Source organism: Pleurodeles waltl, chromosome 1_1, assembly GCF_031143425.1.
Source record: "Pleurodeles waltl isolate 20211129_DDA chromosome 1_1, aPleWal1.hap1.20221129, whole genome shotgun sequence".
Taxonomy (NCBI): Eukaryota; Metazoa; Chordata; class Amphibia; order Caudata; family Salamandridae; genus Pleurodeles; species Pleurodeles waltl.
The window spans coordinates 240920930-240945714 of record NC_090436.1 but is presented as its reverse complement, the minus strand read 5'-3'; the positions used below and the strand labels follow the sequence as shown (position 1 = coordinate 240945714).

Here is a 24785-nt window from a genome sequence, read left to right as displayed (position 1 = left end):
CGATATAAAACATGTTTTACTTTAACATTTTCTCACCGTTTCCCATCTTTCTCTCCCTCCTTCTTCCATTTTTGTCTTTCTCTCTCTTGCTCGGAGTCAAAGAACTATCTCAGGTATGGCATTTGGGATTGTGCAGTCAGGCGAATTTCAAGTTTGCGGATGTCGGTGGCCAGATTTGTGTAGAATGTTTATGCACACTGTAGCTATTATACAACATGGAGGTTACTTATGGGTCGCAGCTGCGACCCCAGCCTTGCCCCTTGCGACCCCTGCCTGTGTTACCTCTGACTTCATAGGTGGCAAAATCTGAGCCAGGAATACAAGAGCAGCTCGTCCTTGTGGATGCTGGTTGCGGCTCCACTTTCCTTGTTTTTTGTCAATTTTTTATTACAGTATTAGTGAATAATATTTTAGAATACTATAGAATTATTAGTTACTATTACTGTAATGAAGAATGTAATACAATTCGCTGGAATATGACCGTCCCTAGCAGCTAACGTAAGTAAAAAAATTATTTTAAATATATGGTGTGTGCGTACTTGCAGGTGAGAACGTGTTTAAGTGAGAGCGTGTATATGTGTGTGTATGTGTAAGCATACATGCTTGTGTAAGTAAAAGTAAAGGTTAAATGGTATGTGATGTCACTTTTGCCTGCCCAAGGCATTTTGGGTAATTGAATTTTATATTATACAACGTATATTTTATGGGGAGGGTTTAAAAGGAATAATGCAATATTTTGCATTCAGCATGTAAAAAAGCTACATAACTCAACCTAACAAATGTTGTTGTTGTTTTTTTTTTATAAGGATTCCAACTTTATTCGTATCCATAAAAAGATTGCTGTGGCAGACTTCAAAATGAAACAGTCCAACCTTCACCTTTCGGATGTCTTCTTAATGTCTCTCAACAGCCTGCCTTTGGAGTACAACTTTGCTTTGTATGGCAGGATATTTGATGATTTTGGAACACATTACATCACTTCTGGTTCCGTAGGTGGTACATACGATCTCCTCTATCAGTTTAGTTCTGAACAACTTAAGTCCTCAGGTAAGCGCACGCACTAGTATAATAAACCATTAAGTCTGGAGAAATTCTTTGCCATTTGCTAACTTTTAGGTCTGGCTTGACAGTGCAGCTGTTAGTAATACTCATGTAAATAGTGGACTAACTCCCCATTTTGGTACCCCCCAGGGGAGTATTTCTCTGTCACCTCATGCTGTTGGCTGGTTGGTGTACCATTCTACAAAGTGCTATCATTGCTATTCAAAAGTCTCTATTTTACAGGTTGATGTCCTATATATTTGCGGGAGGGAAACATTGCAAAGCTTATAACTCAAAATCGTGTTTAATAATTTGACTGCCTGAAGAAAGTAACCATTTGAAGAATGGATCAAATCCCATCTAGCTTCAAGGCACACCCCAGTGTAGCATGCTATTTCTCCTTAGGTGGCTACATTAAGGATAAATTATTTTTTACCATAAACACAAAATAAGTACCAGTGTGTCCATCACTGTGGAGTCCCTGCCGAAGTGCAAATTTATTTACAAATTATGCATATAAATGTACAATTTCTATTATAGTTTCATATTCAACCACAGGAAAAGTCGTTTGTCGCTTCAAAGTAATTATATGTTTATTTATGTGCTTGTATATATCTTTCATTTAATTATGAAAAAAGATTTCTGGCAAACTCTGCAAATGTGTATTTAAATACTCTGTATAACTGAATGATGGTATGATATTTATTTTAAATTACTTAGAGAGTATTTGGGTTCTGCAGGAACTCAGTTTGTCATGCCTTCCCAGTTAATGAGGTGGCTTTTAAATAATAGGTGGCTGCTCATGGTCCTTTGATGCCTCTGTTACACATCATGTTATGAGTACATATGTTTGAACCCACATTCAAGAATTCCACAAGTCGATAACAGAGATAACAAAGCAATTGCAAAGCCAATAGGTCTGTCTTTCTTTGCTAAGACATGCAAAAATAGGCATAGAAATACAGGCACATAGAAAGGGTTTCACAAACTTTCACATATTAAAGCCAGAACTCTTGGTTGGGCCAATACATGCTGTCTATGTCTTTGCTTTTTGCATTGTTTGCATAATTCTGCTTTGGAAATAGGCAATTTCATGTTCATTTCTCGATATTTTATTATTTGAGTGATTGATTAAAATATTGAACTTTCAGCGTATTTTCAGCAAAACGTCTCTATAGAAGTTTTGTCTTTTCTGATGAGTATTACGAATGTGCGCAAATTATAAACTATTCTGCATTGGACTATCATTGTCATTAAAAAATAATTTATATAGCACTTTGCTTACTTATGTGGTCCTGAAGCATTGTTACCTTGCCCTGAGAAAATGTTAAAGTAAAACATGTTTTATATAGGGCTTTATGTCACAATTCTCCAGTTTCTAATCATGTAAATAAGATTTATAAATAAGATATATGACTATTTCCAAATGCAGTGGTATTTATTTCACCAACCTCAGAACGATAGGTGTTTCAGTCTGGTTTGTCAGGATTTGAACTTGTAAGTTTCTTATCACTACTCGAGGGAGATGTCTTCCCTGTCTACACATGAAGAGCATAAACTGTAGGGAAATTAATTGAATAAATAACTTACAGAGGATCAGTTAGGAGCCTACACCGTAGGGCACAGGAAAGGAAGTATGCTACACTCCTGTTACCAGTTAAATTAAGATACAGTTTATACCCCCGCCTGCCCTGAATTCAAAATTATCCCAACCCCGCCCCTAAAAATCCGACCCCCACCCGCCCTAAATACAAAAATAGACCACCCCTAATAACCCGCCCCCAGGCCGCCCTAAAAACAAAACTCCCCCAACTCCCCCACCCGCCCCTAAAACCCAACACCCCCACCAGCCCTGAATACAAAATTCCCCCATTCCCCCACCTTCGCCCCTAGAACCCTGACCCCCCCACTGCCCTGAATACAAAATTACACTAACCCCCACCCCCACCCCTAAAAACCTGACTCCCCCACCCGCCCTAAGTACAAAATGATCCCAGCCCCCCACTCCTAAAAACTGGACACCCACATCTGCCTTAAATACAAAATTACTCTGCCCCCTAAAAACCTTCCCCCCCACCCGCCCTAAAAACATAATTACCCCAACCCCCAAATACAAAATTACCCTGACCCCCACCCTGCCCCTAAAAACCCAACCTCTCTACCCCCTAAATACAAAATTACCCTGACCCCCCCACCCCTAAAAACAAAATAATCCCGACCCTCCCACCCCGCTCCTTAAAAAAAATAAAAATAACCTTACCACCTCAACCCCTTCACCCCCACCCCTAAAAACTACCCCCAACCCTGTCCCAACCCCACTTACCTGACCGTGTCCTCTCCCGATGGATCTTCCTTTTTGTCTGCCTTAACCATGCACGTGCATTGTTCAGCACATGCGTGGGTAAGGCAGAGAAAAAGGCCTGTGTTGGTCAGGCAAGTGTCGTACCGCTTGCGTGAACAACGCAGGCGTGGTTCCGGACGCGTCGTTCCGGATCTTTCCCCTCCCATTGTGACGATTGTTTGTTTTTCTCTTCCCCCGTCTTTCCCATCTGTGTCTTTTGCTCTCAGTAAATGTTTGAGGCAGAAAAATAAGTGCCGTTCCTCAAAAATAAGTGTCGGTGCTCCGCACTGGAAACAACAAGCACAAATTAAGCACTGGTGTCAATTTATATGTGTATGTAGGTGTCATGCATGAGAAGGAAAGCTATTCTACATGTCTTGTCTGCGAGTGGCGGTTAGTAATATTTAATGTGTACCTGGCTGTTTGCCAGAAGTTGAGTTTGATTACTCAGTTGTTCTTGTTCAGTAGAAGAGGTGAGGTAGGTCTTGTGAGTGAACTGGCATCATGTGATCTGTATAATGCACATGTCCATGTTTAATGTGAAAGGAGTATTGCATGGCTCATGTGTATGGAAAAGGTTGACATTTCTTATCTGAGCGACAGAGAGTGTTTAAAGGTTTTGCCATACTTGGAGAAGGTCAGTATGCAGATTTGAGACTTTTTGCATGTTAAAATTTCGATTCTGGGGTGCATTTTCGAGAAGAGACTTCTTGGGTACAACACAGACATTTCTGCAACCAAAGTGACTCTCCAAATATTGCAAAAAATTTCCTAACACAAAGACACCCACTGCATTAATGTCGACATGTAATGAGGCAGTAGTTAGGCGTTTTGTTGCTGAAGAAAAATGTATATCTTTGCTATATTGTTGATTTAGCTGATAGCTTATTTTGAAGTGAAGGACACATTGAGTTGGCCAGCCAAATAAACCGTTCTGCCTGTCAAACACTTAAATCGGTTTTATGCATTCAACATCCCCAGTCTCCAAGAACGCTGGTGAACCATTTATAGCTTTGCCATCACTCCTCTGCATTGAATGATGGATCACTCCAGCAGACACGACTACTTTATGAGCTAAGTGGTTATCCTATTAACCACATGACTGTAAATTATTATCCCCAATAGAGTTTCTCAATCCAAAGTGCTGTGAGTGGACCACTATGTGATCTGCAGCACTTTACAAGTACCCAAAATAAAATAAAATAAAATACAATAAATATCTTGAAGTCTAGCAAGCATATAGCCTATCTATTTGTAGGTGCTCTAGTCAATTGAGAATCTTGCACGTCTACACTGAATCGCACATGAACAACTAATGCTTACATCTCACGTGAATTATCAAGCTATGAAAACAAATCTTGTCAGTCACTTTGAGGTGATAAAAGCAAGTTTTTTTAATAGACAATGATTTTTAAGAGAAGATGTGGTAGCTGTTCCAAAACCTAGATATTTAAATACAGGGGTCAAACAGCCCTTCAGTTTCTCTCCTCAGTTTTGCTGAGGTAATTTTGAAAGTGAGATTGCCTAACATCATAAATCTCTTTTTAAAGGATTTCTCTATAAGCTTTTCTCACCACTGATCAGTTTTCTCAGATAGGTTTCAAATGAGAGGAATTTGACACGATTTGTTGGTTTGAGTTTTGAAAATGAACTGTGTGTCAACAGTGTATTTATTAACCAAAAGGCCAAAGAGTGCACCATTCTTACCAGGGAACACTTATTCGCTTATTAGATAATAATGCAGCAACCCAGATCACTGTTCAGCCCTGCATCACATAAGAGTAGATAGTGCACTGAAAGGTGATAGTGCCATACTGTGTCGGGATCTATAAACATATGCCAGCTTCTTTACTCTTTATTGCTATCTTCCTCATTCTAGTGACCAGAGTATCTTGGGTAATGGTGTTAAAGCCTGCAGACAGATCCAATAAATTCAGTTACAGATGCAAGTTATCCATTAGGACATGACTAATTCCATACTAAAAGTGGGCTGAAACCAGATGAAACGCCTTTCAATACAGTTGTGTCCTCAATTTAAGGATATAGCTTATTTATCACCACTTGTTCCAACACTTTGGCTACATACAGTAGATCAGTGGTTCTTAACCTTTTGACTTATGTGGACCCTCACTTAATCATTTCTGGAATCCAGGGACCCTCAATGAATCATTACTGGAAGCAGGAGACCCTGGTTTAACCCCTTTGCTGCTTGACCTTTTCCCCCCAGTGCTGAGCCCTTTTTTGGCTATTTGAGGTAGTTTGCGCTAGGCCTTCATAACGTTTTGTCCACATAAGATATCCAGGCCAACTGTGTGTTCTTTTTTCCTACATGCTGGGGAGTCTAATGGTACCCAAAATACAGCTAAATTATAGTTTTTTGGGGAAAAATGGGAGAAAGGTGCCGCAGAAGAAAATGTCTTTTTTTCCCTGCAGTTAGCATCGAGTGGTTTGCAGTGCTAAAATCACCATCTTCCCAGCTTTCAGGAAAAGACAGACTTGAATCAGAAAACCAAATTTTTCAACACAGTTTTGGCATTTTACTGGGACATAGCTCATTTTCCTATTTTTTGTGCTTTCAACCTCCTTCCAGTTAGTGGTAGAAATGGGTGTCAAACCAATGGGGGATCCGGTAAAGCTATACATTTCTGCAAAGTAGACAAAATTCAGCAAGGGGTCATTTGTGTTGAGGTTTTCAAGTAGAAAGTAACAGTTGTGATTAAAAGAAATACCGAAATTGAGTTAAAAAAACAGCCATTTGTTTCTACGTTTTCATCTGTAACTTGTTCTAACTATGGCAGATTTTCAAAAGCAATCTAGTGTTATGTCCGCTGGACCCCTCTGGTTGCGGGGATATAGAGGGCTTGTAAGTTCACTTAAAATCTGAGGTATCCAGAGCCAATAACTGAGCTGCACCTTGCATTGGTTTTTAATAATGTCCTAGGTATACAGCAATTCATGGGTAAAATATAAAGAGTGAAAAATATTATCAAGGAAACCTAAGTATTCCCGAAATGGGCACAACATGTGGAGTTTAGCAACCGTGGTTATTTGCCCATTTCTGAATTTGTGGATACGCATACTAACATGTCAATTAGAGGGCATTTCTCAAAATGACTTTTTCTTACACACTGTCTTACATTTGGGAGGTGCAAATGCAGAGAAAGACAATTGGTAATAACACTTGTTGTACTATTTTGTATTCCCCTAAGTCACCCAATATAAATGGTACCTCGCATGTGTGGGTGGACCTAATGGTAGTTACAAGAAACTGCCCAAAACGCAGCGCTGAAACATCACATTTTTCCACTGAAAACTGACCCTTTTTTTTGCAATGTGCCTAGCTGTGGATTTTGGGCCCTACCTCAGTCGGCACCTAGGAAAACCAGGCAAACCTGTACATTTTTTAAAACTAGTTAGGCTCTCACTAGGCTCTATTACCCAGAATCCCTTGCAGACCTCAAAATATGTTTAAAAATTCATTTTCCTCACCATTTCTGTGATGGAAAGTTCTGGAATCTGAGAGGGCCACAAACTTCCTTCCACTCAGCATTCCCCCAAGTCTCCCAGTAAAAATGGTACCTCACTTGTATGCGTAGGCCCAGTGCCCCAGATGGGAAATGGCCCAAAACGCAACAATGACACATCAAATTTTTCCACTGAAAAGTGACCCTTTTTCTGCAATGTGCCGAGATGTGTATTTCGGGTCCTAGCTTAACCAACACCTAGGGAAACCTAGCAGACTTGTGCATTTTTTAAAAATAGACACATAGACAAATACGACTGGGGTGACTTGTGAGGCTCTTACCAGGTTCTGTACTCCAAATCTATTTCTAAACTTCAAAATTTGTCTAAAAACACATGTTCCTCACATTTCTGTGATGGAAAGTTCTGGAATCTGAGGGGACCCACAAACGTCCTTCCACCCAGCATTCCCCCAAGTCTCATGATAAAATTGGTACCTCATTTGTTTGGTTAGGCTTGGTGCTCGCCACAGGAAACTGCCCAAAATGCAATGGAGACACTTCACATTTTGCCCCTGAAAACTGACCCTTCTTTGCAATGTGCCTAGCTGTGCATTTTGGGTCCTAGTTCAGCCGGCACCTAGAGGAACCTAGCAAACCTCTACATTTTTTTAAACTAGACACCTAGTTTAATTTGTGACTTTTGTGGCTCTCACCAGGTGGTGTTACCCAGTTTCCATTGCAAAAGTGTTACCCAGGTAGTGAGGTATCATTTTTATTGGAAGACAGAGGGGAACGCTGGGTGATAGATCATTTGTGCCAGTGCGGTGATCCCACATAGAAATGTGAGGAATATGTGATTTATTTTAGCTACATTTGAGGTTTGCAGGGAATTCTGTGTAAAAAAAATAATAATGATAGGGGATCCATGCAAGCCACACCTCCATAGGCTCCCCCGGGTGTCTCGTTTTCAGAGATGTCAGGTTTGGTAGGTTTCCCTAGATGGCCGCCAAGCCTGGGACCAAAAATGCAGGTGCCCCACTTGCAAAATCAGGTTGTTTTGTCATAGATCATTTTTATGTCTCCACAACATGTTTTGGTCCCTTCCTTGTCGTGGGCACTTGGCCCACCGACACAAGTGAGGTAGCATTTTTAATAGGACAGCGAGGGGAATGTTGGGTGGTAGGAAATTAGTGTTTTATTCTTGTTTCTGGAAAAATATGGCACAGAAATGCAAGGAAAATATGTGATTTTAGTCACATTTTGAGGTTTGGAGGGAATTGTGGGTAAGACAACTTGTTGGGATCCACAAGAAGCACTCCACCCTTTAATCCCCTGGGTGTCTAGTTTAAAAACATATTTAGTGTTGGTAGATTTTCCCTAGAGAGAATGTACACCTTGGCAGAGAAAGCTAGAGAAGACAAATATTACTGCACAACCATCTGTTCGTCAAGTACACACACATACTGGTTGGATTTGGCACGAGGGCGAGTGAAGGTTCAGAGCGTAATATTGTATTAACAAGAGATTTCACAAACATGAAATGCACTGTTAATAACTGAAAGGTCAAAAAACGTAACTAATGACTCACAGCTCGTGAGCTGTAAAAACGCGACAAGGCACCAACCGCTTTACAGGCCAATCAAACACTTTTCATGTGTGACACACACAAGACCATTCACACCGCCAGCCGCAGGCCCAGCATATTACAACACTCACATCAATAGCCAGCGCTATTCAAGGGCCCATTATATGCCCACATGACTGACATAGTAATCACACCGGCTGCCAACTGATGGAGTGTGTGAGCTGGTGTTTAGCAAGCAGCGTGTGTAGTGACCTGCTGCAAGTCACTACTCATACACCGCCAGCCAAATGCCAGCTCATGCACAGCACCAGCCAAGCGCCAGGTAACACACACCACCAGTTAAGCGCCAGTCCACTCACACGTCAACCAAGTACCAGTCCACACACATCACCATGCAAGTGCCAGTCCACGCACATTGCCTGCAAAGTGCCAGTCCTCGCTTACCGCCAGCCAAATTCCAGCCCACACACACCGCCAGACAAGCCCCAGCCAACACACCACCGCCATCACATTTTTTTTTGACAAAAAATAAAACACAAACCCATTGGAAGTAATAGAAGCTATAACTACAAACAACAGCTATCACTAAATACATCACACTAATGCCAACCGTGAAACTAAACAAAAAGTATAAAACAATACAGACACGTCAGTTTACTTTTACACTCATAGTTGCTCCCAGTAAAACTTGGAGCATTGCATACAACTCTCCTTCCACATGCCTCTTCGCATACAGGCTCTACATCTCTTACAGGGATTAGTTTTTTGGGGCGTGGGAGGAATATAATCAGGAAAGTGACAATCTTTCAATCCCGCCACATCCTCCACCACTCCAACTCTAGAAACACTTGCCTGTTCCTCTACAACAAGGCTACCTATCACAGATTGCTGAAACAGACCAAATGTCAACTTTGACTCTGGAGAACAGTTTTTTAATATAAAAAAAAAGCATTGAGGGTTGCTAAATGGAATAAATGGATAGCAAACTTCTTATACTAAGTGTAAGCTGTACGAACATCAGTGTAAGGTTCCAACCTTATAGTAGTCTAAAATGCACACAGTTTAGTCTAAAATGCGCACAGGTTTGACTAAACAGTCACAGGTGAAGTACTTTCATCATGGATGGTAGTCAGCATGTTGACATCTCTCCTATCTGCAAATTTCACAGCTAGCAGTTCATCACTACACAAGGCACTGCACTGTCCCCTCTCAAGTTTCTTACAAACAAGCTCCTTTGGATAATCTTTACAGTTAGAGGACTGTACAACAAGCAACAGTGTCCACTGTGAACAATTCTCTGAACAATTGCACCATCAGTGTAGAAGGTATCTATGTATACGTTGTGACCTTTGTTAAAAAAAAAAGTCCTCTACCAAGTTCCCACACAATTTTCTCACTAACTCCGAAAATGGACGGACAACCAGGGGGTCAGCAGTGGAATCCCTAACAGTGTACACCTGGAAATTATAGACATATCCTGTACTAATCTCAGATAGCATATACATCTTAATTCCATATCGTGCCATCTTGCTAGGAATGTACTGCCTAAAAAACCAAATGGCCCTTGAACAAGACCAAAGACTCATTCACAGCTATTTCTTTCCCTTGAGCACAGATATCCCACTAGATGTAAAAACAAAAATAAATTACACACAAGATAACACAATACACCTTGTGCGCAAATCCAAGGAGAATTTCATACACAATAAAACACATGCTAAAAAAAACTAATTCATGCATGGCAATTTTACTAATTTGGATTCTTACCAAACACATGCAACTACGCAAACAACAGATCACCCAATGATGAAACCGCAAGCAGGAGTCACTGCAAAGGAATCAAAAGCTTGGCACTGGAATAAAAAGGAGAAAAAAAACATTATGACCACACATGCAAATAATGCACAAGTCCACACACCGCCAGCTAAGCGCAAGTCCACACACACCTCCAGCCAAATGCCAGTACGCACTCAGCCAACCAAATGCCAGTAGATGCAGTCCATCAGCCGAACTCCAGTTCACACACACAGAAACTTTCCCTGGGGGGCAGAAATGGCCACACAATCACCCTCAAAAAGGGGAGCAACCTTGCCCAAGGGGCAGCTCCCCACTACAACAATATTACAAAAAATAAAATCCTTGGTGTCTAGTGGCTTCTGACCCCCTTGTAGGCAGATGGGCCTAATAATATATGGCAGAAATGGTCAAAATATTGTCCTCCTAAAGGAGAGTGACGGGGCGTGGCCAAGATGGTGGCGTGAGTGGACGCGTTGGTCCGGGCTCCGCCACCTAAGCCTTGGAATCGCCTTGCGACCCCTGATCAGGATGGCCTGTGGGGCCCTGCCGTGAGGCCTGGTGTGGCAGGGCACCGGGGGCCTGAACTTTGAGGGAGTCTGCGGCCGAGCTGCCATGCGCGCAGGGCCGCGTGTCTTGGACCAGGGCCCGCAGACGGCGGGTGCAGAGGACCGCGGCTCGCACCGCGTTGCGGGCCTGAGACCTAGCGGCCTGCTAGGTGGCCGCGGGAGCATGGCGGCGCCCTTAATGGAGGCCGCAACTTCCTGGTGAGGCAGGCCCGGTATGGGGGCCCAGCGATGAGCTTGTTGCTGGGGCCAGAAAGACAGCGGGCCCGCCTTGCTGGGCCTTGCAGGTAGGGACCCCAGAGAGGACGGCAAAAGAGCTAGAGCGCCCCTGTGTAGCAGGGCCCTGCAGTGGAGGAGCCTGTAGTGGTGCGGTGAGGCTGGGTCGCCGGTCGACATTGAGGGCGGCCCGCGGCGGCCTTTGCTTGGCGCGGAGACGAGCTGTGTTGAGGAGCAGCCCCACGGAGTGCCCTGCAGAGGAAAGGCCGACAGCTGCTGGTGAGAGTGTGCGCCCAGGAGATTACGGCCCCCGGCGGTGACGCATAGAGGTCCGGCTGAGATACTTAAGCTGTTGCCGACAGAGGGTAGAGGAGATGGCGACCTCCAAGCCCAAGCGGGACCGGAGGGTAAGAGATATGCTGACTGGGGGGTGCCCGGTGCCGGGGGGGCCCTGAAGAACCGCCGGGCGCGAGGTCTCCTGAGGCAAGGAGGGAGATGGCAGAGGACGATGTGGCCCCAGTCACAAAGGGCTTCCTTACCTTCTTGTTTGAATCGCTCCGCAGCGACCTTCAGGAACTTCGCAAAGACATATCTCATGAGGTGAAAGAGTTGCGGGTTGAGCTTACGTCCCTGGGTGAGCGGATAGCTCAGGTTGAGGATGGGGAAGCTGCCTGCGGGGAGGAGGTGGTGGTCCTACAGCAGGAGGTTATACGCTTGCGGGAGCAGCAAGATCTCCTTCAGATGACAGTGGAGGACCTGGAGAATCGCTTGCGCAGGCATAATATCCGCATTAGAGGAGCGCCGATTGGAGCTGAGAAGGAGGACATTGGAGACTTCGTGGTGGCGTTGTTCCGCTCAGTCCTTGACATGGAGGAGTCCCGGGAGATCGTCCTGGATAGCCGTGTGGGCTGATCTGGCGGAGCCGGGGACCGCCCGCCGGATATTTTGGCATGTGTCCACAATTTCGGGCTGAAAGAAAGCATTTTGCAACAGGCACGCAATCTTCTGCAGGTCCACTTTAGAGGCTATCAACTGCAATTATACCAGGACCTCTCGGTTCGGACCTTGCACCGACGGCGGGAGTTTAAACCTATCACAGAGCATTTGCGTGCACATGCTGTGTCCTACTCATGGGGCCACCCGTTCCACCTTATTTTCCGCTGGGAGGATCAGCTTCGCCCCTGAGCCTGGAGGGGGATACTCAGGGTCCGGACTTGAATCTGGGCCAGCTGGAGGGGGCCGACTGCGCTGGCGGAGGAAGGAGAGAAGGAGGAAACAGCAGCGCCCTACTGTGTCGGAGCAGATCTCAGAACGTCAGTCGTCAGTGAGCAGTGTGGCGGCTGGGACAAGTGCCTAGGCAAGGAAAGGCGGAGAGCTGTTGGACAGCAAGGGGTCGTTGGTTGCGGGCCTGTCCCCGTCTGAGCGGGGCCTGGGCGGCCGAGTCGATGGACTTAACGGGCGAACTTGTGTGGTTCTACGGCCCTGTTGAGACTTGTCATCTTTGGGGTGTGTGTGAGAGGACTTCTCCGTTACGAGCACCTGTTGTGCGTTATGGTTATATGTTGGTATGCTTCCCTGTGAGTCTGGTCATTATGGGTCATAATGATTTGGCCATATGACTTGGAGCGGCTGAGGTGCTGTTCTGGGTCTTGGTCCCTCCATGGATCCTCCCCCCTGAGCTTTTTTTTCCCTGCGATGGTATGACAGTTAAGTGTTTAAGTTTGAATGTCCGTGGGCTTAACAGTCCGACCAAGCGGTTAGCGATTTTGTCGGGTCTAGAGAAATGCGGAAGTCATATCTGTCTATTACAAGAGACTCACTTGCTGCATAAAGATACGTTTCGCATGCGTTCAAGAAGGTTCCCTAGACAGCTCTGGTCCTCAGCAACTACAAAGCATGCGGGGTGGCAATATTGCTTTCGAGGACTTTTGCTGGGGAGATAGTTGGGAAAGTGCACGAAGTGCCAGGCAGGTTCCTGACTATCAGAATAAGACTTGGGACCTTCTCTTTCACCATTGCTTCCCTTTATGCTCCGAATTCCCAGCAGGAGGCCTTCTTGAGACAGGCGGTTTCCCCGATACTTAGCTCGCCAGATAGTGTCATTTTGGTAGGAGGAGATTTTAATCTGGTGATGGACAACGAGCTTGACCGCTCGGGTCAAAGCTTTGGGAAGACGGGGGCATTGTCGGAGGTGGGGCGTCAGTGGCTGGCTGAATGTGGGCTGGAGGATGTGTGGAGGAAGTCTCATCCCACGCTCCGAGATTACTCCTTTTATTCAGCGGCGACCAAGACTTATGCACGGCTCAATCTTTTTCTCGCCTCACACGAGTTTATGTCCCGGGTCGGGGAGGCTAAGATTGAACCCAGAGCCTTGACTGAGCATGCTCCAATTACTGTAGAGCTCACCATGGAGGTGGGCCGAGTGGGTACTCCGTGCTGGCGCTTCAGGGATTCCTTGCTCCAGAGTGAGAATGTGGTGGAGTCGCTCCGGCGTGCGATCACGGATTATATTAGCTTTAATGACGATGGTAGCACTTCCGTGGAGACTGTGTGGGAGGCTTTGAAAGCAGTAGTGCGGGGCGAGGTGATGGCACTGTCAGCGAGAGATAATAAGACAAGGAGGGAGGTAAGGGAGGAGTTGGAGCAGAGGGTAGGTGTCCTGGAGCGCTCCCATAAATCCACTGGCGCGCCTAGAATTTGGCAGGAATTAGAGAAGGCAAGGCAACAGCTGAAGCGACTGGACTGGGATAGGGCGGAGTACGCAGTAGTGCGGCTTAAGCATAAATATTATATTGGAAGCAATAGGTGTGGAAAGCTTTTGCCGCACCGGTTGCGAGCGCAGCGTGCGGCGTCTGCGATCAAACTGATCCGTTCCCCTTCTGGTGAAGTGGCCCGCACGAGTGACCAGATTGCTGAGGCATTTGCAGAGTTCTACCAGGGGCTATATGCGGCGGATGAGCGGGACAACGCGGTCCTGGATTCTTATTTAGAGGACATAGCAATCACTCCTCTTGGTGAGAGGGAGGCGTCCCTGCTGGATCAGCCGATAAGGTCAGAAGAGGTTATATCGACGATCTTTTGCCTGAAGGGTGGGAAGTCTCCTGGCCCTGACGGGTTTACGGCATTATTTTATAAGACCTTTTGTGTGGAGCTCGCCCCGCTTTTCATGCAGCTTTTTAATTCCTTTCGGACGTTGGGATCCCTGACGCCTAGTATGCTGGACGCTACCATTGCTGTTATACATAAGCCGGGCAAGGACCTAGAGGAGTGCGCTTCATATAGGACGATTTCGCTTTTGAATTTAGATGCCAAGCTATTCACTGGGATTCTTGCTTACCGCCTTAATCTTTATATGCCGAGTCTTATTGATCCGGATCAGTCAGGTTTTATTCCAAACTGACAATGTGGTGATAACACAAAGCGACTTCTGCATTTGTTAGATACAATAGACCGATCTCGTAGGGAGGCGCTCTTCCTCTCTATCGATGCCGAAAAGGCGTTCGATAGGGTTCACTGGCTGTACCGCTTCTGGGTTCTGGAGCGCTTCGGCTTGGGCCCGGGCTTTAGGTCTTGGATCCGATGCGCCTATCGGTCCCCCAGGGCGGTGGTTCGAGTTAATGGTGTGCTCTCTATGCCGTTCCCGATCAGGCGTGGGACCAGACAGGGGTGCCCGCTTCCCCCCTTTTGTTTGCGTTATATATGGAACCACTTGCGCAGCGCTTGCGAGATAGCCCCTCGGTTTCCGGTGTGAAATTCGGCGGAGACCACCATCTTATTACCCTGTATGCAGATGACGTGATCCTTACTCTTGCGGAGCCCGCGACCTCGCTGCCTGCGCTTATGGAGATACTAGTTGAGTTTAGCCAGGTTCTGGGATTCAAGGTGAATATGCAGAAGTCTCAGGTCCTTAGTCTGTCAGTAAGCTCAGGTCACGAGGAAGACTTGAGAGCTCGATACCCCTTTCTTTGGTCGTCTTCGCGTGGATTTGGCGACGTCTGCTGCAAAAACGGCGAGCCTGAATTACACGAAGTTGGTTTGTGATATACAGCGGGACCTGGAGTTGTGGGGGAGAAACAAGCTGTCTTGGATGGGCAGGGTGGCTGCGGTCAAGCTGACAGTCTTGCCGCGTATACTATATGTGTTTCAGGTGCTTCCATTGACTCCAACCCCCTGGCGATTGCCACGCTTCAATCAGCGGTCCTGAGATTTATATGAGAGGGTCGGCCGGCGCGTCTGCCGCAACAGGTTTTATATCGCTCTAAGAGTGGGGGGGGACTGGCGATTTCGTGTCTTTTGAGATACTTTCAGGCAACGCAGCTGCGCTTTCTTTTAGAGTGGAGTCGCCTACTCATGGAGAAACACTGGTGTTTTATGGACCAGGCAGTAGCGGGCTCTCATATATGGAAGGAGCCTTGGCTTCGATGTCGGCACAGGGCTGGAGGTCTTTATTCTTCCCCGATTATGGGAACAACGTTACGCATATGGGACGCTATGGCCTGCCGTTTGGGGCTGACGTCTTTCCCGTCCCCGATGACCCCCATAGGCGCGAATCCTGACTTCGAGCCTGGACTCCGTCTGGAAGGCTTGAGACGCTGGTATGAAGGGGGCTGCAGGAGGGTAGAAAGCCTTTTTGATGAACAAGGGGTGTTGCCCTTTGACCAGATGAGAGAGGCCTATGGCCTGTTGGAGGCGGAAAGGCTGATGTATTATCAGATTCGGCACTGGGCTCTCCCGCCGGCTAACAGAGCATTAATAGATAGGCCTCTTACGCCATTCGAGAAATGGCTCTTGCTAAAGAAGGATGATAAAAGAGTCATTTCAGAACTTTATCGGCTTCTGCAGGGGGAGAAGCGCCAGCCTAAGTCAAGGTGACAGTTGAGATGGGAGAGGGAGCTGGAGAGAGAATTTGCAGATGAGGAGTGGGACAGTATATTTTATAGAATACACCACACAGCATATAATGCAGCAGGGACAGAGGCATCCTATAAAGTTGCTTCTTACTGGTATTATGCTCCAGCGCGGATACATGCATGGGACCATGATAAGTCGGATCTCTGCTGGAGGGGGTGTGGAGCCACAGGCACACTTGCATTGCCCCATGCTACATCGTTACTGGGAAAGCATTATAGACGATATTGATACAGCGTTCCAAACTAAGATCCCTAGATTCCCAATGTATATCTTGTTGGGGCTGCCCAAGCCTCTTACCTTTCCTTTGAGATCTCTAAAAGGGAGGCAGATGGCCCTGGCACTTAACGCAGCGCTGCAGCTGATTTTAGCTCTCTGGGGTACAGATAGGGTTCTGACGCATCTCTCATGGCTCCAGAAGCTGTGGTTTATCCTTGCCATTGAGAAACTCACCTTGGCCTCCCAGGAGCAAGTGGGTGATCTGAGGGTGTTGTGGAAGCCATTCCTTCAGATCCTGTATGCAGAATTTGAGTTAATATGCCCAACTTATCTGAGAGTTTTGAGGCTGATTTGATTTTTGGTCAGAGTGCTGTGGGGAGAGTGGCTGCCGGGGGCTGGGCTTGGACGGGGGGTGGGGTAGAGGAGTGGAGAGACAGGAGGATGACATGATCTTTTGAGGGGAGGCATTGTTGATGTGTTTTTCATTTACAGGTTTGTGTGGTTCTCATTTGCGGGACTCGCAGCTTGAAAGACTATTGGGCGTTGCTAGCCGGCTCACGGATTTGCAAGGAGAGGGCTGGCTGGGAGGTCCCTTTGGACACGGCCTTGGGATTTATTAGAGGGACTTCTGTCTCTAGTTTTGGAATTGCTACTGTGGTGATGCATTTCACCTGACGTCTCGTGATGAGCTGTATTTTGTATGTTTACACTTTCAAAACAATAAACAGATTTGATCCATAAAGGAGAGTGACCATTCTCCAAGTGGCCGCTCCCCAAAAACAAAAATCAGCAACAAATATTGCAACACAAACAAATCCCTGGTGTCTAGTAGCTTCTGCTCCCTAGGGGGCAGATGGGCCTAAAACATATGGCCGATGGGCCCCCCCAAAAGAGGCAGAAAATGCCAAACCACTGCCCCTCAAAAGGGGACCAACCTTTGCCCAAGGGTCCCTCCCCAAACACAAAAAACACTGAAAACAAATCCTTGCTGTCTAGTGGGCATTCCTGCTGCATGATCACAGACTCATGTGCGATCGTGCAGCAGGAATACACTCCATTGAGATATCAGGAGAAAGAAAAACCCCTTTCCTTCCCCCCATGTTGCCTCTTTGGCAGCCCCAAAACCTCCCTGGAGGAAAAGACTTACCTTTTTCTTCCCCGAGCTGGAAGCAAATCGCTTCCAGCGTAGTCCCAGCGGGTTTTGATGACGTTGGTATGCTGTGCACACTGACTTCATCAGATCACTAAGGGGTTTCGGGAGAGGCAGCGGAAACACTTCTGCTGCCATCCCTGGTGGAGTGGTTTATATGGACAACCCACAGGGGAGCACCAGCGCTTCCCCCATGGTTGGGTACCAGGGTGGCTGGTAGCCATCCTGTGCACATGCCTACCATGTCGTCGGACAGCTCCCTGCTGTCCAATGCACGGAAGGGGTTAAGTAATTTGGATGATTTGACTATACACAAAAATACAGAAACAAGCCTTCATCAAACAAATACTCAGATACACAAATGAAGACATTTCGTATTTAAGTCACAAACCAATATAAAGAAACAACATTTTCATTTCAATGTGAAAGTTGGGGATTTTCAAAATTCAACTGAGGCCACCGATTGTGCATAGTATATTCTCTTCGATACATTTGCACTGCTCCCATCAAGCAATCTGAGGATGCCAACTTGATTTTTGCCTTCAATTGCAAGTTCCTTTGCATTTACTTAATGTTTTAACATTTTCTATTTTACATTTTGCTTCTTTATATATATACACTTTATTCATCTATTAATAATATTAATTTTCGAAGCAGTCATGGATCCCCTTAGCAAGTGTTGTGGACCCCTGGTGTCCCCGGACCACAAGTTAAGAACCGCTGCAGTAGATAATACACTGGAAGATTCTGGATAAACTACTGAACAATGGCCTAGAGGTTTTAAGCAGTGGCATCACCAATGTCTCATTTATTTGTACTTCAAACAAGAGCCCCATATGCCAGGCTCTAAGTATTTTCAACAGTGTTCTTCTGATGGACATACAGATTCCAAAAACATGTTCTCCAGTTTTGTTTCTCTTGTGTCAACTTTAGACATTTCTTCTCATAGATATTTAAGTATTTGTCCTGAATTTCAAGACAGATGTGAAGACTTTTGTGTTAAAAGAATATAACAATCTCATCACAAAATCGCAAAAATTCTCAATGGTTTATGATGTATCATATGAACTTGGGAATTTTTTACTTATTCAGATTTTTGTGTAACTCACTTTGAGGAGAGTTAGGGACTGATTTAGATGTCTGCGGATGGAATACTCTGCCTCAAACATGAAGGATATCCAGTTTTCCATGTTACGATCCCCACAGGACATGATGTGAGCGTAATACGGCAGACGGGCTATCCGCCATGTTTGTGACGGAGTATTCCCCTCCACAAAGATCTAAATCAGGTCCTTAGTTTCTTCTTTTATATTGCATGAATATGTGTTTTTTTACTTCCAAATCCTTATATTTGCAAATCATTTCAAACTACAGTAATTTCAATTCACCATAACACTTTTCTTGAAGCTTCTTTCCCTGCTAGTGTTTTTATCATTTGTATTCAAGTTCACTTTCATCAGTTTCACAGGATCTGTTGATCCTAACTGCCTTCCATTCTTTCTAAAAGTCGTGACTATTTGTCATTGAATTGATTAGAGTGAGGCTTCCAGGCCTGGGTGATGAGTTTGTCTTGGTCCAATCTCTTACAATGACTTTGCTTTATCAATTGGACTTAGCCATCTGATTAGATTTATTTAAAAGGTCAAAATCAAATTAAATGAAGTACTGTTTGATGTAGCAATGGGCTGCTGTTTGTCATTCCCGTTTTACCCATGTGTCTATAATTCCATTAGTAAGATCCCTGCCACTTGAGTGGAGTGCCTTGTGTCCTTATGGTCACATGCTCCTGTTAATCAAATACAGATTTACCTTAAATAAATGAAAGACAAGAGGCATCCTGAAAAGCAGGAAGAGTCTGTTAAAAATTAAGCGCAACAGTCAGGAGAGCGCAGTCTCTCACAGTTACAGAGTTTTTATCCATTGTCTTGAGGTGCAATAAAATGATTGAATGCGTTCCTTTGAAAAAGGGATCTGGGCCTAGTCACGAGGCCATAAATCTGAATACCTGATAAAGAGTGCAGGGGGGTCTCAACCTTGCATGGACATAGTGTGGGTCAGTAGATATCATGTCCACATGTCCGGCATGGGTAGTGCATGATCATTGCATGTGGTGTGTGTGCTGTGTCCCTAATGGCTGTATGTTCCTAACCACCAGTGGCATCTAACTTTATGGTGTTTTGGGAACGCGTACCCCTCTGGCCAAATGTGTGTTTTTTGGGGGCCAATTTCCTAGAACCTCTGTGGTGTTGCTATCTATCTGGGGATTCGATCCAGGTCTTTCCTGTTTTGTATGTTTGTTTTCCCCACCTGTGAGCTGACAATCGGTTGCTACAGGCCTGGGTTGCAGGGCCTGCTTGACCACGTACATCTGGCTCAGGGTTGACTGGGAGGTCATTTTGGGTGGAATTGACAATAGCAAAGCGAGTTCATTGTTATGCTGGCACATATCATGGCAGACATTGACGTTGTTTTTATGTATATCAACACTCACACATCTAGTTGAAATTTTCAACTACTTTATCCACCCCATTTTTCCTGAGAGTCACATTATTCAAGGTTTGACGTGTTTCTGTTGTGCCTACTACCATTTCTCTACCTACTTGAACTCTACCTAATTTGCGGACAGCATTTTTACAGCAGGAAACCCCCTTTTTAGGAAACAACACAAAAATATATTTGGGCAGCAATGGCATGCACAGTCTGACCACCCACCGAGTGAGCCAGGAAAACCAATCAAATGACCAGTCTTGCTCAGGGGCAACTTCCTCCTTCTTCATGTCAGCTTGTATACAATGCAGTGCTTGAATGGCAAAAGTCAGTGTCTCATTGTCCAGGTCATTATGAGGAAAAAATGTGAAACAGGACACATCGATCTGGTGCACACTCCACCCTCCATCACGGTCATGAAGCCCAAAACATACTGATGCTTCATCACCATGAGGCAGATGGCTCTTAGTTCTTCCTTGACCGAGTTTAGCTCGAGCTCAGTACTGGTAGTCATCTTAAGTATTTCCCACCTGGTTATCTGCAACCAGCGGGCTTTTGCTTTTGTCTGTAGTCTGAAGAAGGGTATGGGCCCTCCCACATTTACTTGAGTGTAAGTGAATAGTTTTAGACTTGGCATCCTTGGCGTAGTCTCCCCTAACCTTTTGCCTCTGTTTCCCAGGTTGTTGATGTATGCCGGACTCTGTTTTTGCTGTTTTTGTTACTCTGGGCACTTTACCACTGCTATCCAGTGCTAAAGTTACAAGTGCTCCTATACAAAATGTGCATGTAATTGGTTTATCCTGATTGGCATATTTGATTTACTGGTAAGTCCCTAGTACAGTGCACTAGAGGTGCCCAGGGCCTGTAAATCGAATGCTACTAGTGGGCCTGCAGCACTGGTTATGCCACCCACATTAGTAGCTCAGTAATCATGTCTCAGACCTGCCACTGCAGTGTCTGTGTGTGCAGTTTTAAACTGCCAATTAGACTTGGCAAGTGTACCTACTTGCCGGCCTAAACCTTCCCTTTTCTTACATGTAAGACACCCCTAAGGTAGGCCCCAGGTAGCCCCATGGCCAGGGTGCAGTGTATGTTTAAGGTAGGACATATACTAATGTGTTTTATATGTCCTAATAGTGAAATACTGCCAAATTCATTTTTCACTGTTGCAAGGCCTGTCCCTCTCATAGGTTAACATGGGGGCTGCCTTTAAATATGATTAAAGCGTAGATTCCCTTTGGGAGCGGATAGACATGTGGAGTTTGGGGTCTCTGAGCTCACAGTTGATTTTAAGATTGTGTATTTGAAAATGCCACCTTTACAAAGTGAGCATTTTCTTGCTTAAACCATTCTGTGACTCTGCCTGTTTATGGATTCCCTGTCTGGGCCAGTTTGACAGTTGGGCTGTTTGCACCTCTCTCTAGGCAGTGACACAAAGGGAGCTGGGGTGTAGCCTGCATATCCTGATGAGCCATCTGTGCTAGGAGGGAGGGGAGGAGTGGTCACTTACACCTGAAAGGTCTGCGCCTACCCTCACACAATGCAGTCTCCAACCCCCTGATGAGTGTCTGGGGCCTGGTCTGGGGAAGGCATGATTTCACAAACAAGAGAGACTTTCCTTTGAAGTAAGCCTTCTTCAAAGGCCAAAATGGGTATAAGAAGGACATCCAAAACCACAGACTTCAGATTACTTCTGGACATCGAGAGGAACCTCTGCCTGGAGAAGAGCTGAGGAGAAGTGCTGCCCTGCCTGTGACTGTGCTTTGTGGAGCTATCCTGCAGTTACTGCTTCTGCCTGGTGAAAAGGGACAAAGACTGGACTTTGTTGTGCATTCCCGCTTGTGAAGAAATCTCCAAAGGCTTGTCCTGAGCTTGCCTCCTGTTGTTGAAGTCTCAGGGCCATCAAAAACTTCCCCTGCCAGCACCTGGACTGTCTGCTGAGACTCCTGCCCTGCCAAGTGGTGCCCTGTCCAGTTCCTGGGGCCTTGATAGGTGAAGGTGGCAGACCAAGATTGAAAGTTCACGCACAGACCGCCTTGCGGGGAAATTTCCGTCGCAACCTCCGAGACGCGGCTGAAGAAACGACGCGCCACCGGCTCCGTGGCTGAAATCGACACATCGCTTGGATCGCGACTTGGAGATCGACGCTCGCGGCTGGAGAAACGACACGCCGCATCACTAACAGTGGCCGGTAACGTCGCGACCCGCACAGCGCAGTTTTGCTATCACCGCGTGGCATGATTTTCGACGCAAACCTTGTTGGGTCCGTAAAAACGATGCAATGCCTGTCCGGACCCAAGTGCTGCCCGGATCCACACATCGCTCTCCTGTGGAGATGAAAACCGACACACCCTGACCCGACCGGAGAAGGAAAAATGGCGCACAATCTCGCTTGTGGGTGAGAAATCGGCGCACCGCTTATCTTTTTCGGCACACCGTCGCCCGTGCGTGTTATTTTGACACTACCCAGGTACTATTCAGCGCTAAAAGTGTTTTACCTATTTACAAAAGGATTTAAGACTCTTTTGCTTTTAAAATTAATAACTTGACTTGTGTATGTTGGATTTTTGTAATTTTGCTCTGGTTTTATTTAGATAAATATTTTCTATTTTTCTAAACCTGTGTTGTGTCAGTTTGTAGTGTTTTAATTAAGTTACTGGGTGTGTTGGTACAAATACTTTACACCTAGAACTCTCAAGTTAAGCCTGTCTGCTCATGCCAAGCTACCAAGGGGGTGAGCAGGGTTAGCTGGGGGTGATTCTCCTTTACCCTGACTAGAGTGAGGGTCCTTGGTTGGACGAGGGTAACCTGACTGCCAACCAAAGATCCAATTTCTAACAAATAGTCTGAATTCTTCTGGAATGTCATTGTACTGAGCTCAACCAAAATAATCAGCAGTTGTTTTCTTTTGAGCCTGACCCAACAGAGTTGTTTTCTTGTGTAGCGGATGTTGGAACAACTCGGACAGGTCTTTTCCAGGAATTAACAGGATCAGGGTGTGCACAGTCACAAGGAAGTAGAGGCCCTGCCATCCGAGGATGAGCTGAGCGTAAGGGAATTCCCCAGACTGCCACTAGTAGTATTGCTCCACAATTTTCACTTGTGCTGAGAGGCATCGTCCCTTTGCCACTCACACATAATGAATACAGTGTACGTTTCCATACAAATAGGGCTTTCCTCTTCCCTTCCAACCCTGTGTACCTATTTTAGTATCCAGATTTCTTGGCATGTGGTTACTATGCTGGCATTTAACCTCTCTATGAGACTCATTTCCCCTTGTATCATTGAGGTAGAGGGTCCTACACAGGAACTTCATGTCTGAGGTTCAAATTTTATTAAAGAAGGCTGCCCCAGACATGGAGGGCCACCCTGGGACCACAGACAGAGGTGGAAGCTGATGTGTTTGTGCACTGGTGCGGAGGTTTCCCTACTTTCAAGAACCTCTTTTCTGGAAAGTCTCGGGCCAGACAGTGTCCTCCCCTAAAGTGCCCCGCGCATCCTGTCTAGCTCAGTCAGTGTAAAGATGCAGTGTGGTGGGATTGGTCTCCTATTGAGTGATGTTTACTTTTACTCTGTGAGGATCTACACTACTGGGTTGTATCTTGGCCCTGATTCTACAAAGGTCAGGTGAATTAGACATTTTACTCTCTCGGGGGCTACCTCCATGGATAGATGAAGCCTATCTGCATCTATGCCATGCTGTATCAGCGAACAGATGTAGCACGGTCTGGCTGATGTCTGGGCGCCCACGGCAGTCATGTGCTGATACCATGTGTTGTGTAATTGCGCACTGTGTAGCGCATGTGGAATACTAACATTCGGTTCAGGAAGCCTTTTGGGGAGAGGATGAGGCTGAGCGTTGGCTACGATGGGAGTCAGCTGCCTGACCAAAACTCGTCAAGTTTTGCCCAATATGGATAATGAGCTGGGACGCTGATTTAATTTCTCTACTGACTTTGCGTCTGTACTATGGAATTTGTCAAACTTGTGTGTAAACTTTGGAATTTCGTTGACATTATCATCCCAAGTGAGCGGGAAACCTGGCTCCCAAGACTGGAACATTACATAATTTTCTAATTGAATGGGGGCCTCCATTAGCTGGAGGCCAGGTGTTGACAAATGGGGTCCTTTTGACTTGGAGGCCATTCTAATTGGACTTGGATGTGGGGATCTGGGTCCTGGCTTTTATGCTCTGGTCGGGGGCACTCTGCCACTCTCGTCAGACTGCCTTTCTCCTGGGTCATGGCCAGCTAACCACACCCTGGGAGACCAGCAAAAGATTGGGCCCTATGCCCCTACAAGCACCCGAATGGTGGATTCTAGTGCGGATTGGTGATCGACAAAATGCAGAGCAGGCCTGAGTTGTTCCTGAACACAAGTAAAGGCATGAGTTCTCTCCTAATGTTGTGTCACTGATTTTTATTGTTGAAATTAGTTTTGGAGTGGTTATGGGGTGAATGTAAACTCATTGGGAGTTTGACTTGCTGCGTATTTGTGTGCTTTGATTGTGCAAAGGTATTGCCTTACCAGGTAGTAACCCCTCCCTGCCGTGGCTCTGGCCCCTGCTGTGATGGGTTCCTTGTCTGCTGAATGAAAGATGCATTTTGGTTGACCTGGGCTTGGTTTTGCTGATGGGGATTTCCCTGACTTTTGTCGTTAGGACTGGGTGGAAACCCTTTGGGGTGCTGAAGCAGACATCTCTTCAAGACTGGTGCCTTTTGCATGCTTGGAGCCAACAAGGCCCCCTATAGGACATTCTTTTTCAATTTATTTTGGACAGCATCTCTCTGGATTTGCTCCTTCTTTTGACCTCTCCGAGCAGGCCAGTGCATGTGGAGCATGGGTGGTGGCCTACCCTACCTCAGGACACTTCCCATGTAGTCGGCAGGGACATTCCCATGGGGTGTTTTTCCGCTTGCCATGCGATGCGAATCCCATACAACAGTTACTTGTTTGGATACCATATTCGGCAGCTGGTAGGGGGCTTCGGGTGCAGGGAATGCACCACATAGTC

At 45.9% G+C, this 24785-nt stretch overlaps 1 protein-coding gene across 2 annotated transcripts in view; it reads left to right on the top strand.

Annotated features, from left to right (window-relative positions):
* The window catches only part of LOC138283476 (complement component C6-like), a 337439-nt gene that overhangs the window by 95935 nt on the left and 216719 nt on the right, over nt 1-24785 (top strand). For both annotated transcript variants that reach the window (XM_069221431.1, XM_069221430.1), the window contains one exon: nt 807-1047. In XM_069221431.1, the coding sequence (XP_069077532.1) occupies nt 807-1047 (241 nt within the window). The remainder of the gene's footprint in view (nt 1-806; nt 1048-24785) is intronic.